We start from the raw sequence: 16,017 nt of genomic DNA on the forward strand, positions 1-16,017 counted from the left end.
CGAAGAACTATGTAAAAGACAAGAATAAGAATATTGTTAATCGACAGGCAAACAAGACAAAAATGGTTTCTCTTAACTCTTAAAAACGATACATATCACCTAATGTTAAAATAAACCCTTAATACAGAATAAACATCTGTTGGGATGTGTTTTACCACGGTCCTGGGAAGGTCTGCAGTTAAAGTACTGTAAAATACTAAAATCAGCAAAGCAATAAATGCACTATAATTTTGGTCATACAATAGCAATCAGTATTAGTATTTATATACATATTCAACCATCTTCAAAGATAGAAAGATACTGTTTATAGATGAGTACATTGGAATATGGGTTTGTTGAAACTCGCTAATTATTTTTTCTACTCCAAAATGCCCCTACACTCCGTCCCCTTAAAAAAATGCCCGTGTCGAGCCATTTTCAGCCATATAGATTTGTTGGTATCTGCGTTGAAAAAAAGCCGAAATATAGGGCATTTTTTGAATTTTCTGTTCTGTCACACGTCATTTTAGTGGCCAAGCTTTTAGTTCTTATAGCAAAATGTACCAAAATTATGGAAAGTATGATATTAAGTGTCACATTTTATCAAACGAAAACACAGAGGCAGCTAATGAACTTTATTTCAATACACATACAAATTAAAAAGGAATTTAACCAATTACGGAAGTTTTAAAAGGCCAAGGCAACATCAAAACCACTTAAATGAAGAACAGGAAGTCCGGGAATTGATTATATTTGGAGAAGGGTTGGAAAATCCAAGCGCTGGACACTAGCTGACTCAAAAAATGCTGGAGAAATTAAAGTTTTGACTACTTTAAAAGATAAATTCAAGCCATATTGTACGAGAAATGTTTACCAATTATATGAAGGGGATGCCGGTAGAAGAATACAATTTTGCACAGAGCTTAGAAAATCTACAGGCAAAGTGGCTTTGTCTGTAGATTTTCACGAATTAAAAGTGCGAAAATTTTAACTTTGAAACGTCAACTTCGTTCGCCACGATAGGAAGCACAGAATTATCTCTTCTTTACGTTTCACAGAAAATTGGCTCGCACACACATTTTTTTCTGTGCATTTTTTGCAGTAAATATAAAATATAAATGGGGGATCAAAAAGTGGGCGACGATATCAAGTTTCTTCTTTTAAACTAAACACCACTTTTTTTTAAATCAATTTTCAAATTCTGCCTCAAATTTTATGCACAGTTCATGTAGTGTATCCTATACCTATCTTTTATTTTTTATGAGCAACAGAATAAAAAACAAGTCAAAGAAATTATTTTATTAGTTCAAAATGCCCACCAGTAACTCCTTGACAATATGCTAATCGGTTTAAAAAACTGCCTTATTGCGTATCCAAGTCTAAATTTTGTTGTTTTTCCTTATATACTTTCGATTTTAAAAATACCTAGAGAAAAAAATTCAGTGAAGTAATATCCGGAGATCTTGCAGCCCATTCTGTTGATCATCTTCTACCACTATTTAAATATTCACGTAATTGAAGAAGAAAATGAGACTGATTTTGGGTTCCAGTAAGATTTTAATCAAAGAAATAAGGTCCAAAAATTTTGTTATTCAAAATCCCTGCACAATTTTTTTTTTTGAACTCCAATACCTACAATTTGATTTATTTACCCTACAATTTTAAAAACAGTATTTGACGATGAAAAAATGGATTTCCACCATGGTTTCATAAAACTGTAGTCTGGGGTCATAACTTGAATCTGCTTCAGAAGATACACTATAGGGATTATCCTCAACGTCTAATAAAATGTTCTCGTTAGTTTTTGGACGATCTGGCCGTAGATCTTTTACATGCCCTGTTTTTATATAGCAAAAATTATTTCCCCTTCCCCTTGCGTTCTCAGATTGTCTCCGTATCCAATAAAAAAAAAAAAAACATTTCTTTGACTTTCATTTAGACGCGGCATATTCACTTTCCTTGCTGACAGAAATGTAATTGTAACAATTTAAGAACTTTACTGGTACATTCGACGCAGGGAAAAGAAACTTGGTGTCTACGTCTACCTTTTGATAAATCCTGATGGACGTGTGCGAACATTTTTCTTGAAATTGATTTTTAAATGAGTTTGTTCCGTATTTTAGGCGTCCACGGTATATAAATTATGTTTATATCATTAATTTCATGGGCATTTGCTTCTCGGGCGCTTTGCGAGTCGCCGGCGTTCCTTGGGTTCATTAGTATTCAGCGCGCGAATTCAGAGCCCCGTTCTACCCCTCTTCCCCCCCTCCACCCGTACCTTTTTTTCGGTTGCAGCGTGGCGGTTTCGCGAAAAAGGGTTGCTTCGTTAATGCTTGTAAACTTGTGTGTGTGTATATAGTAGGAGGCCTTAAATTGTACCTTTTATCTACGTTCTACGTTTTATACCGTTTGTCCTATTAAACTTAACGACTCCCGAAACTCTTCCCGCGTCGGAAAATTCATATTGCCCAACAAACACTTTTATTATGTCGCGGCTTTTATGTCGCGATCTGGTTAAACATTTTAACGAAACAAAGAAAGGGCATTGTATTTGCGGGTGTAGAGACTATATTGTCGAAACTTTGCGTCATTGTCGGCGGCACTAATTCTTTAATGAGTTGTGTTCCACCGAGACGGTGTGTGGGCGTAGGGGTATGTGAGGCAAGCCCCCCCTCCCCCCCAATGAGGCCCACTTACAAAATTAGCCAATTTTTTTTTTGTTATTTTAATTATAAAATCTGGTTATTTGTAGATTTTTTTCCTTTGGTCTAATATCAGTGGACCTGTTAAAAATTGTTTAAAAAAAGCTATTCCATATTATTATAACCGAATCGTAGTTAATTTATTCAAAGTGTTATTTTTTGGATATATCTGTGGATTTAGCTCTACCAACAACAATTTTTTTAATCGATAGAAAAATAGTTACTAGTAAGTAACGTTTTTTTTTGTATTAAATTCTTCTTAATAAATAATTATGATTATTGTATATCGCCAAAATTTGGGTTAATTTAGTAAAAGTTAGTCAAAAATAAATCGACTTGATGGTTAAAAGCCACAAAAAATAATAAAAAGCTTAATGGGGCCGCCTTGCCCCACCCTCTCCTACTCCAGTCTGAGCAGTTGTGCAGGTGCGTTACGTATAGTGACATAATGAAAAACGATCCTTATATCTAAGCCATATTGTTACCATTTTTAGGTATGTTCCTATTTTAATGAATTCATCTGTTTAAAGTAGGAAGGTTCGGAAATGCATTCCTACAAATTAGATTAAAATTCTATTTTGTAAGGGCTTTTGCAACATGGACCTTAGTCGTCGAATAGGTTTATACTTTAATTAATAATAAGACAAAATTCCATTTGAGTTTACAGCATTCCATGCATATGCGGCAAACAATACATAGGAGAGACCATACGAAAAATATCAACTAGGCTTAAAGAATACGAAAGAGCCGTACGACTAACACAAATAAACTCATCAGCTGTTGCCGAACACACTCATGAAACCGGACATAAAATTTTATTCCATAAAACTAGACTCTTCTACCAACGAAAAGTTTGAGAGTCTATAGAAATCTATAACCAACCTAACAATCTTAACCGCGATTCAGGTCTCTACCTGGCACCAATTTGGGAATCAGTCATCCGAGACGGTGTTTATACCTCTCTTTAGCGCCCCCCTCAAACAATATATAAGCAGATACAGAGTAAAATACGAGCCAGTTTCAGTCAAGCTCTGAAGAAGCCAACAGGATGATTGGCGAAACGTCAGCGATTTCGACTCAGCAAAAACCGACGCAGGAGGAATCCAGAAGTTTTGTAAGAAGTGGATAGGTTTATTTTTGAAAAGCTCCCAATGCTTGAAAACAAAAACAACGAAAACCTATAACGCAAAGATCAAAGAAGGGGAACGAAAGTACTTATCATTGGAAACCTGAAACAAAGTGTTATGCATACTCCATCAGAAGCATTATTATTCTTTTACCTGAGCAAGTACTGTATGGGCAAGTATGGGATTGCGTTAAATTGACAATGAGGACGATTATATTTTGAATAAATTTTATATTTAAAGCTTATCAACTATCTATGCAGTTTTTCTGGCAAGCGCTGCCTCACTAACATCCGTGGCTGGTCTTTCATTAAACTTGGCTGAAATGGAATATTCCTTTTTTGTAGCCACTCGACGAGACACTAACTTGATCCAACTTTGATTAGGTATTGACTCAACAGTGAGTTTCCGTGGGTACACAACTAAAATTTTTATCTCTGTTCTATAAAAAGGAAATATAAATCACCTTTCAAAATTTGCAGTTTTCATTGGATCACGGTAGTTCTCTGATTTACAATCCGATTTAGACATGAGACGGGCATACCCTACAAAGCCATTTTCCTTCTTTCACCATATTTTTTCCGAACTGTTTACAGAGAATCGTCTTGGCAGCTTTTTCTAGACGCTGCTTACCGTTGTGGTTTTTGATGTATTATCTAAAAAATGTCGGTCGTTTATCAGCAATGCATGGTTGTTCGATCAGATATTTTCGGTTTGATATACCGCATTTTTCGAAACAAAATTTTAACCCTTTTAATCCATCAGTTTATGAAGCATCTAAAATAACAATAGCATCGATTTTGTGGAAAAGTAATTATTAAAATGAATGGATTTTTGTTCTATTCAAAAGCCACGAAAAAGTTATGGACATTTTCGACTTTGCGCACAAAGAAGTAGTACCAGAAATTATATTATTCATTTAGAACAAGGGAAAGTAAATTCGTGTTTTCTATGCTTTATGCTCGCGTGTTTCCATTTTCAATTAGGGACAACTGCAGTAAAAAAGTTGGATTCTCTAATTTCTTCTCAATTGATGTGCAGCACATCTGAACCAATAATTCTTGGAATCTTGTGCCTGTCTGCTTGTCTCCAAACCATTAAAGTCTAGGCCTCAACGCCTTCAAATAGTTTAATTTGTAAATATTACAATGGTTAAGATAAACCTGCAGAAGCATCTAATATAATAATTGCTCCATCTAGTACATTCAAGGTTTATTAAACTTGCATGGTAAAATCTATATGGCCTGGGGTATCTATAATAGTAACCTGATTGTTTTCCCAATAGAATGTTACCACGAATAATATATAATAATATATATAATATAATGGGTGTTCCGTGTGCTGGTCTAAACTGATTGGTTTGGATGCCTCCAGAAGCAAGCTTATGCACCGATTTTGGAGGAATGTCTAATGCATCGGCAACGCGCTACAATGAACATTATAGGTACCTACCTAATTAATAATTTTCAGAAAGTTCAATTGCTCGTTCATAAAAATGAGATAGTTCCAAGTATGGAGTCTAAAATACTTAGATTGCGTACTGCCCTTAAGGGTAAACGCGGTTTCCCCGCATTTCTTTCTACCTTCTTAAAATGTTCTTTTCGCCAAATCGTTGATGATGTTTTGAGACGTTTAATTATACGCAAAATATAAAAATTTTAATTTTGACCCGGATTTCAAAACTGACAAACAAAATTCATGTGTCAATTTACGACATCCAGTAATGAACTAGATTAAGATGTCATGCTATGACGTAACTGTACAATTGCAACTTTGTAACTGGATTATGCAAAAATGTCATTTTTATGGTGTGTTTCAAAGTATATCTTTTTGGCTTTTAACCCACCCTCCCCTAGCAATAACTACGACCTTCATACCCGTTGTTCATCATCTAATGACTTCAGAGACAGTATTGAATTACCTCATTTGTCATTAGATGCAAAACAAATTGTGAAAAATGTGCACAAGTAGGTTACCTTCAATCTCACGGTCTCTATTAACGTTTTATTATTGTGTCACGGGTGTCAATCCGTCCAAATGATATATATTGCGCTGTTCCAAGCGAAATTGATAAATTTGAGTTAAATATATAATTCCGACTTTGTGCAGAATTCGACCATTTTCTTTTAATTTATGTTGCAATGATTCAAATGACGGAATCTAATGATTCTCATACATCCCATACACTTTCCTTGCGAATCCACTCTCGTCACCATCCCTGACCACTTTCATTTTGCCTTTGGCACATTGTTCCTTTCTAATGAATCATTATCGAATCGATCGACGCAAAGTTGATCTTGCAATATCAGTTAACTGTCCTCTCCATGGCAACTTCAATGTCCAATTTGGCATTACATAATATAAATTGTTAGCGAACTTTTCTGTTTGTTTTATTGAAGTTTCGGGAATGTCATAGTAAGCGTTATCAGTTTTTATGGAATTAAAAACGTAGAAAGATAAAAATGTAATTATTACATAAATTTAAGCTTCTTATGCTCTTAAAGCAGCACATATTTAAATGACACTTTCTTTTTGGTTGGTTGCTTTCCTCCATTCTGTCGTCGAAATGTTCTACAATCCAGAGTCTAATAACTGTAACACCATTAATGATAAAGTGCAAAAATATCATATATCGACACTACTAAAATAAAAATATCTCGCTGTACTAATAAACGCTTGTAAATTGGATTTTTATTAGTTTGTCGCTTGGTTTATGATTTATGATAAGCCAAGCAAGTCACGGCCATTTATCGTGTGCTGAGCTCTATCAAAACACAAGCGCCTCGAATATGAGGGAGATCATGTTCGCATCGAAAAGTTCAAAAAGAAAAAAAATTAAATGGAGCAAAACAGAAAACTTCTAAATTATCTAAATAGTTTTATTATCCAGACAAGTTTAGCAATTACATACCAGATGTGGTTGGTTGTTGTTAAACACATTAGTACATAAAACTGTAATTTCGCGAACATCGAACTCTTTAACAAGCGTCTCTTAAAAAATTAGGTTTTTCGACATATTATATATATATATTCCCTGTATCAGATTCTTCCTACTTTGGTTATACCAAAACGGAATCTAGAAGATGAAACCAAAATAATTATTACCCGTGCTGTACCGTGAATTTTTATTTTATTTATTTATTTAAAAGACTTGAAAAATAAATAATTGCTATTCCAGATCCGATTTTGTGTATTAAATTTAATGTCAGACAGAATATCAGGCGCGTCCACCAAATTATCGATTATTTTAAACAGAAATACCACGGCTGTCCGCTCCCGACGAGCTGCAGGCTGCAGTTGAATAATTGAATCGTCTAAATGCAAAAGAAAAGTCTAATGATTTCGTTTGATTTGTTTCCGATACCACATAGTGTACATGCGAGGAGAACTTTATCTTTTTCATTCACTACTACTCGCCGTTTTCTTTTGAAAGCAAAATATTGCGGTTTAATTTATCGAAATCCTTAGAGAAAACGGAGTCCACCTGAACCATTACGTAACATATAAAGATTCAGCTGACCGGTGGTGTACAATACTATAAATAGTCTTTCCCAATGTCTTTGAAAGAGGTCGGTAGTTCGGAATCATTTGTGGATGGAAACAACTTGAGCTATCCAGCTTTCCACCTTACAGTAAATTCACATCCGTTAAGCGATCTCTTAAAAATAATTGTTAAGGATACAGTAAAGCTAGCGGCACTTGTTTTTATGAAGAAATAGCAAACGAACTAGTACTAGTAATTTATGTAACGTCTCTATTTATATCTGTCGATTATTTAGATTTGCGCGTTTCGGCTTCTCTTTCCGACTGACTGCTAGCGAGCATGGCGCTCCACTTTTTATAATGAGCGAGAGTCATAAAACATTGTTTTTACGGAAAGGATTTTTTTTATTGGCAGTATTTGTTCAATGAAGTAAATACCTATATATGTTGTTTTTAATAACTGCTGTTAAGATTACGCCCTGAACCGTCGTTCTAATAATATTAATCTGCTTCTCTAGATTAGTGCGTGTATTAACGCTGTCGTTTCGTTTGTTTATTAACCGTAATCTATCGTTATAACATTGGTAATGTTATTTTCCTATCGTTAGTTGTATAACAGAATTAACTTTGAACCCTATCGTGTTGTTTTTCACAGAACGGCGCCTTTCTCGGTTGGGTTCGACAAGTTCGTAAACGCTGATGGTCAAAATAATTACGTATGTATTTCGTTTAGAAAAAGCAATAAGTTGGTGTCGGCACTCGCTTCAGCTTCATTCCAGCAGTCTTCAACACTATAACGCTTGCTATTCATGTTACATTTATTTTGCTGTTCCTAATATTATCTTATTGTGTTGCAGACTTGGTTAATCAAGCTCGATTTACCGCCCGAATTTAAAACAATAATTCGTTAATTTTGTCTGCTTCGATTTAGTTACGAGTTAATTGGGTATTACTCTTTATGAAGGATTCTTTTCAGTTAAAAAAAAAGTTTGGACCGCCAGGGGCTTTGTTAGGAGGTTAGACTGTGCCAAATTTTTCGAATATTTATTTTTTCTCGGTCCCATATCAAAATTTCGTTGATAATCGTGAAAGAATAAATGAAGTCAAAACTACAGCCCATTATCTCAATTTTCGAGTTAGCGCTCGTAAAAATCAGAATTTTTCAAAACAATTTTTTTTTGCTTATTCTTTGTTTACAATTAATTTAACTCATTAAATAAAAAAATAACCTTGGATATGGTTTATAGAGAATTAAATGCTCTATAAGAATTTTCTCTGGCCATATCAACACCGTTTCTTCTACAGCTAATCAAAGTTCAATTATCTTTAAGATTTTTGTTTTCATTTTTTTATTAACACTTACTAAAAACTTTTAGAAGATAACTCCAAAAAATAATTGAATTAAAAAAACGAATTCATTTATAGTTTTCTTTTTTTTATTAGCTTCAAAATTTATTGTTTCCACAGTCAATAATCTAAACTTGCCAAAGTTGAAATTTCAAACCTATCACAACTTTATATTTTTACATTAAAGGTTGGTATAATGCTTCGTATCAGAATTCCATGTTTTTGAATAGTTTGATAGATTTTAAACACGTAGACGTAAAATTTTCTAATGCTGCATCGACAAAATTTCTTCGTCATCTCTGGTATTTATCCGAAGATCTTCTGGCATTATCATTTTTCGATGAAAGAATCCCATCAGCCATTGTGATAAAAATGGTTCAAGCAAAAAAAAATCAAGACAGCACGACCGAAAATACGAGAAAGCTGTGTTTAAAGTAAGAATATTTAGAATTATTCAGGTCGAAAGATATAAGTGTCAAGTCAATGATTTTATTTGAGAAATTCGGTTTGTCTACAAGTTTTCTTGATTTACCTGTAGCTCTATGGGAATTTGATGACAATTATCAGGCTTCTTTAGAAATTGTTCTATCAATTAAGGTTGTAAATGACACAACCGAAAGAGCTGTAGCATTGATTGATAAATATAATGATAGTCTCATTTATAATGAAGACAGTTTTTGTTACAAGTTGTAACTGATCATCGCAAAAAATATCCTAACTGTAGTGAACAACATTTGTGAGCATAATTTTCTTTTCCTTAATTTTAACATAATTAATGTGATGATCGTATCACTTTTGACTAACTATAAGTTGACTAACAATAGGCATATTATAATTACATCAATGTTTTTTTTTAATGCAAACTCTCGAAAACAAGTATAAAATTGAAATAAAAATTTTCACCTCCAAAAGCTATTTATGTCTATCACAATACCAATGATTATTTATACATTCATGGAATTGTAGAACTTATACCATGAACATTGATTTTATCAAGTTTTTCATAAAAAATGACGTTCAATGCCAAAAAAGGAGGAATAAAACTAGAAAATATTAATAGCGTAGTACTATTTATATTTATTAATGCATGAAAACTATTTATTTATTTTGTTCGTTAGTTTTTTGCTTTAAAAACTTTTTAGTAAGTGTTAATAGAAAAATGAAAACAAAAATCTTAAAGAAAATTGAACTTTGTTAAGCTGTAGAAGAAAAGGTGTTGATTTTTTGAATATAGAGAATTATATTCTCCACAAAACCATGTCCAGGGTTATTTTTCATTTAATGTGTTTGATTAATTATAAACAAAAAATAAGCGAAAAAAAAAATTTTTTTTTTAATTCTTATTTTTGTGAGCGCTAACTCTGGAATTCACCTCCACTCTCCATCGCTCTGAAGAAGGTAGCAGTATGTTTGGCGAAACGTTAGCGATATAGAATGAGTATCCGATCCAGATGAAAATCTAGAAAAAGTATACAAAGGTTATACCTTATCTCTACCTTATCTCAGAACTTGTAAAAAGAGTTGCTTGCAATCATGAGAACTTCCAAAATATTAGATATAGGGGTTTGTATTTCGTGGACAAATAACTTTCTTATTATACACCTAAATTTCTTATATATTTTGAATTTTGTGTCAAAGATGACGTTTTGCTAGTATGAAGTATATCTATCTACTTGAAATCTGTATTACATATTGGTTTGCTTAGAAAAAAATGGTTATGTAATTTTTATAATTTTACCGTATGTGGCATTAAAATGAATGTGACTTTGTATAAGATTTTTTATTTGAGAAAGTTGTACACGTGAAAATGTTAGCGGAACACGTGCTTCCTTTGTAAAAATGCTATGCGGCTAAAATTTTGCAAAAAGCATTACGGTAATAAATGGCAGGCGCCTAATATTTATTGTCGTTTGACATTTTTTTTTTTAATAAATATTATAAATATTATAAATTTGGTAGAAAGACAAAAACAGTGTTTAACAGATAACAGATTTATTTTTTGATAAACTCTTAAAGGCAAATTACAATTAAAAACAAATATTAAAAAAAGTTGGTAAATAACTTTGGTACCAACAAAAATTTATCGAAATAGTAATAAAATAACTATAATAATAGAATAACAATAGGAATTAAAAATGAGTTATATGGAAGGTGCCGACTTTTGGTTTACAAACTGACAGAAAGTCAAAAAAGTGAGGTCCCTGTAGTGCTATACTGTTTTTTTTTTCACCACGTTTCGCCGTCACCCTCATAGCTTAGCAAATATTTTAAAATGTAGAACTTTTGGAGATTTTTTTTCCCTAAATTACTGCCATTATCTTATAATGCTAAATCCGACAATTATAAGAAGCCTTATTTGAATTTTTAATGTTTTTGCCAACAGTGTAGACCACTAAAATACATCTTGTTCCACTCACAAATGCGTTTCAGTCGGAGAAACCGATAGATAAAGTCAAAAACGTTAGAACTAGTATTCCTTAATGTACAGGGTGTTAAAATGAGAAAGTTTACAACGAACATGCAAACAGCCTGTATAACGCTTAGAAGATATAAGTGAATCTACACTACTACTACACAAATGAGTAAATTAGCTTAACAGTTTTGATTGATACCGGATTAAATTTAAAATTGGGCGCAATTCGAATTGCCACCCATTGATTAACCAAGTTTGCAACGTCCTGTACGGTTAATTGGTGGAAGCACCTTAGGTAATGCGGGGACGTTTATGGTTTTCTACTTTTGCTTTGTATTAGTTGAATTCGAATAGTCAAAAATGAAAATCTCGTCTTGAAACAATACGAGAACGATGGACGAGGGTAAAATTGAAATTAGTAATACTTGGACGAAAAACGACGTCTTTTGTAGAACAATTAAAACGAAAACAGTCTTTGGCAAGGGCGTCTATTGTTTTTACGTTCGAAAGTTTGGAAAGTTTTTAATTAAAAGGCCCGGCCCAGTATTTTATTAAACCGTACCTACTCTTGTCAGTTTTTAACTTTTTTAATTAGGTTTAGTGCCTAATGAGGGCTTTTATGTGTTTTCTTTTCATCGGGATGGTTTACATCGCGCCGGTATTCATTTCCTGCGGTTCCGCAGTTTTCAATCGACAAATTCCGCGAGTTTTTTTTTGCTGCTTTTGCGCCGTAATCTTCAATTTGTTGATGCTTATTTTTTATTTTTTCCAGCTTATTATTGCATTTTTCCTTTGTCAATGGCTCCGTCACGTTAAACAATATCAAAATAATGCGTACGTTTTGCACAACCCAAACGAAATTTCGCACATTTTTAAAATAAAATATAACAAAAGAGAGCTTTCTCCTCTCTCACATTATAAGTGGTGTTTTTTTTCGATGTATAGAACTTTAAGTTGCAATAAAACAACGATGGATTATTCGATTGACATGAATTTTATTTATCCGAAAGATAATCTTGTGGCATTACATTTTAAATGTGATTTCTGGCATATGACCGCCACGGCTGGCGCGGATGTAATCTAACCTGGACGTCCAATTTTCGTCGTATATCGGCGAATGTTGTCTTCCAAATGGTCAAGCATTTGTGGCTTATCCGCATAGACCAATCACTTTACATGGCCCCACAGAAAGTAGTCTATAGGTGTTAAATCACAAGATCTTGCAGGCCAATTCACAAGTCTGAAACGTGAAATTAGGGGGTCAACAAACGTGTCTTTCAATCGATTGTGGCACGAGCTGTATGACATGTAGCGCCGTCTTGTTGAAACCACATCTCCTGGACATCATGGTTAGTCAATTCAGGAATGAAAGAAGCTCTATACCGATCACCATTGACTGTAACATTGTGGCCATCATCGTTTTTGAAGATGTACTTACCAATGATTCCACCAGTCCATAAAGCGCACCAAACAGTCAGTTTTTCGGGATGTAACTTTGTTTCGACATACACTTGAGGATTAGCTTCGCTCCAAATGCGGCAGTTTTGTTTGTTGACGTACCCATTCAACCAGAAGTGCGCTTCATCGCTAAACTAAATTCGCAATTCATGATGAATTGCCAAACCAAACTGAGAATAAATCACTTGACAACTGTTAAATCGGTCGCCATCTTGAACAGTAATGCCAACTTAAAGTTCTATACATCGAAAAAATACACCCTTTATTCTCTGATTATTGCACATCTAATATGAAATTGTAAACACTTTCCTTCGGCAACTTATGGCCTCCCCAAAACTTCAAAATTTTTCTCCGAATTTTGCGCAATTTTGATCAACCATTATTGAATTTTGCGCACTGCGCAGGGAAAGTGATGTCCTCAAATTTCAAAATTTTCCTCCGGCCTCAACCCAATTACAACTTTTTTGCGCAACCATTTTGAATTGAAATTGAATTTTGCGCGTTTTTATGCCCTTCCTAAATTTCAAAAATTTTCTACCACGTCAATTGAACTAAAACTATCAGAATTTCTGAATTTTGTGAAATTTTGCGCAACCATTATTAAATTTTGCGCACTTTCCTGGGGAAAGTTGGGCCTTTAATAATTTTCTAAATTTTCCTCGGGCCTCAACCCAATTAAAACTTTCTTGTAATATTAGAATCTCTGCAATTTGCGCAGCCATTATTAAATTTTTCGTACTTTTGTTGGGACAGTCATGTCCTTCCCAAATTTCAAAAATTTTCGCCGACCTCAACCAAATTAAAGGATTCTTTTACTATTAGAATTTTTGCATTTTTGGGCACCCTTTGAAGAAATTTTAATTCAATTTTTACACCGTCTGACGTAAACTTTGATTAAGCTAGTATTAGCTATTGGTTCAGCTTAGAAAGAAGACGAGATCTAACGGGCAAATGCAAAAATCTGAGGGAAAGGTGTTATCTACTTGTAAGATATCCGAATAACGTGTTAATTTTTTTTGTGGAACCTATCAACAACAAGAATATGCACTAAATGAGGGTTATATGGGATCCTATTTGAGTTTAGGATATGTTATGGCACGTCCGCATTAGTACAATAATCTCTGATTGCGCAAAATGCAGAGATTATTTATTTTTTAACGTCTTTTTTTGCGGGAAAGTGCGCAAAATTCAGAGTTTCTAGTGGCACAAATTCAAGTTCTAATTTGATTGGGCCGGGGGGAGGAATTTTAAGGTCATATCTTTCACGAGGAAAGTGCGCGAGATTTAAAAAAATTAAATGTGTGCATTATTTTGATATTTTTTCATGTAGACATCGATAAATCGATAAATAAATTGATATTTATAATTGTATTTTATTTTTCAGTTCGTAGGTACAGAACCGGCAAGCTGCCCCGTAACTACCTGGTTGGTTACATCGCTTAACGCCAACGTTTCAGCTCACGCGACGTTATCTTCAGTGTCAAACGCATCTTGTCCCGCCGAGCCACGTATCGTTTTCCCTGTCGCACTTACTTTAGGAATCTATGTTAAGACTTTACTTAGTTGTTATGTATGTGTCATTTCGTTCTCCTCTAACGTGTTGGTTTTTCCTGACCGTAGGTCTCTGAACTCTAATTCTTATCTACTTAACGGCTCATCAATTTGAAACGAAAGTAACTGTTTTCACTGCCAAAAGTGCTACAAAACTAGGTGCAGATAGAGACATGTATTTATTTAACGTTTGGAATGTGCAAATTTGTCAATAACGAAAAAAGTTTAGAGGTGAACTGCGATATGGTTATGTTAAATAAATATATAAATGCAGAATTATTTTATTAATATAATAATTTAGTTTATATAAGCGATTGATTACATTTGTAAATATCGTTTGCTTTAAAGAGGATGTTGCTTAAAATAGTTTTCTTTACGTAAATGTTGATACTTAGTCATATTAGTCATTAAAACGGCATTCAAAAACAATTTTACTCTGCAAATTTTAAAACGTCTCGCGTCTCGCTATACACGGGCCTATCAGTGACTTGCAAGGAGTTTTTTTAAATTCTCAAGCGTTGATCGTTGAGATCTATAATTGTGATTTTGCCCGCCCTGTATATGATGTGTAACGTGAACTTTTCGTATTTTATCGTAACATGTTAGCAATATACGCGCCGTAGATGAGTAGTTGCAAGATATTCTTATGTAACATACAAAAGAAAAGAATAAAGAATAGTGGCCAGATTGTGTTTTAATAATAATAGTATAATATTTATTTAGCATTATGCTACATGAAAAATACAAAATATAAATTCTAAATACAAAATATAAAATTCCAGATAAAAGGAAACCAAAAGCTATGCATACAGAAATCAGATTTTGGACGATACATGGCGTCTTAAAAATCTTTTAAATTTATTAAGAGTATCACAATTTTCAATATCATGCGGTAAATTTTTAAAATGGTTTTGGGCCTTTATTCGAGTCATGTGTATACATGACTCGAATAACATTCTCTCAACATAAAATTAGCAGAATTTCTTGTATTGTTAACAATGAATATCTCTGAAATAGGTAATTTTTTCACAAACATAATTGAGAACACACTGCTGTTTAATTTTAAAAATAAATACATAGACATTTATGTCGTTTACCAAAAATACAAAATTTTGACTTGTCCGCGTTTATACAAAGGTCATTATTGCACAGCCATTCAAAAGCATTGTTCAAGTCAGCATTCATTTTTCTTTGCATTTTATCGACATTTTCACCCACAATAAAAATCTTAGTCATCCGCAAATAATACCGCTTTAGTATCATCTAAAATATTTACAATATCGTGTATATACATGAGAAACAACAATATTTATTTAATGGAAATGACCAAAAATGTGTCTGTGTAATTTTTTTTTATACATGATGGTATACCATGTGCTACTTAACTCAATATTTTTTAAACCACCTAGTTTTATTGTACTATACACATTTTTCTCAGCAAAAGTGTAGAATTTTAAATGAAAACAAGTTTAATCATTGGCTTCTAGCATTTAAATTCCCATTTTCAGCATAATGGAGAAATCGAAACAAAAGAACTTAAAATTGGTCAAGGGCTTACAAACTGGATAATCTGGATGACCAATAGAAATCAAGAATAGACAAAACTTAAAAGGAAAACTATTGAAAATGGCATAGTCAGTAAATGTTGCATTAAGATTGTGCATCAAATCATATTATAATATACACTGTGTTTTATTTGAGAAAATGAAGTTTTGTATCTTGGAAAATCATGTAATTGGTTGTTAAATATTGTGTGTGTGGTTAAGTTTAGGGAAACTTAAGGAACCTATCATGAAATCGTCGGCATGTCACCACAGTTTTAAGCTATTAATATTTGAAGATTTATAAACAAATATATAATTCAATTATTTCTTGTAAGTTTATTTTAGTGGAAATACATACTGAATAGGTTTTGGTTAATCTACTGCCATAGTCAAAATAACTTGAGTATTGTTTTATT

General features: G+C 33.2%; 1 protein-coding gene across 8 annotated transcripts in view; it reads left to right on the forward strand.

Moving 5' to 3' along the window:
* Positions 1–14,737, forward strand: part of LOC132700300 (tropomodulin) — a 224,886-nt gene extending 210,149 nt beyond the window's left edge. For 5 of the 8 annotated variants that reach the window (XR_009618630.1, XR_009618625.1, XR_009618627.1 and 2 more), the window contains exons 8-9: positions 7,944–8,004; positions 13,891–13,970. Coding sequence is in view for 2 of the 8 variants with exons in the window: in XM_060667488.1 (XP_060523471.1) it covers positions 13,891–13,949 (59 nt within the window). In the remaining 6 variants the exon portion in view is untranslated. Of the gene's footprint in view, positions 1–7,943; positions 8,005–13,890 lie in introns of all 8 variants that reach the window. The other 3 variants (XR_009618626.1, XM_060667489.1, XM_060667488.1) reach the window with 3 other exon arrangements.
* The last annotated feature ends 1,280 nt before the right edge of the window (positions 14,738–16,017 follow it).

The sequence above is a fragment of the Cylas formicarius genome, unplaced genomic scaffold (assembly GCF_029955315.1).
Source record: "Cylas formicarius isolate icCylForm1 unplaced genomic scaffold, icCylForm1.1 PGA_scaffold_4__25_contigs__length_36172078, whole genome shotgun sequence".
In the NCBI taxonomy this organism is placed as follows: Eukaryota; Metazoa; Arthropoda; class Insecta; order Coleoptera; family Brentidae; genus Cylas; species Cylas formicarius.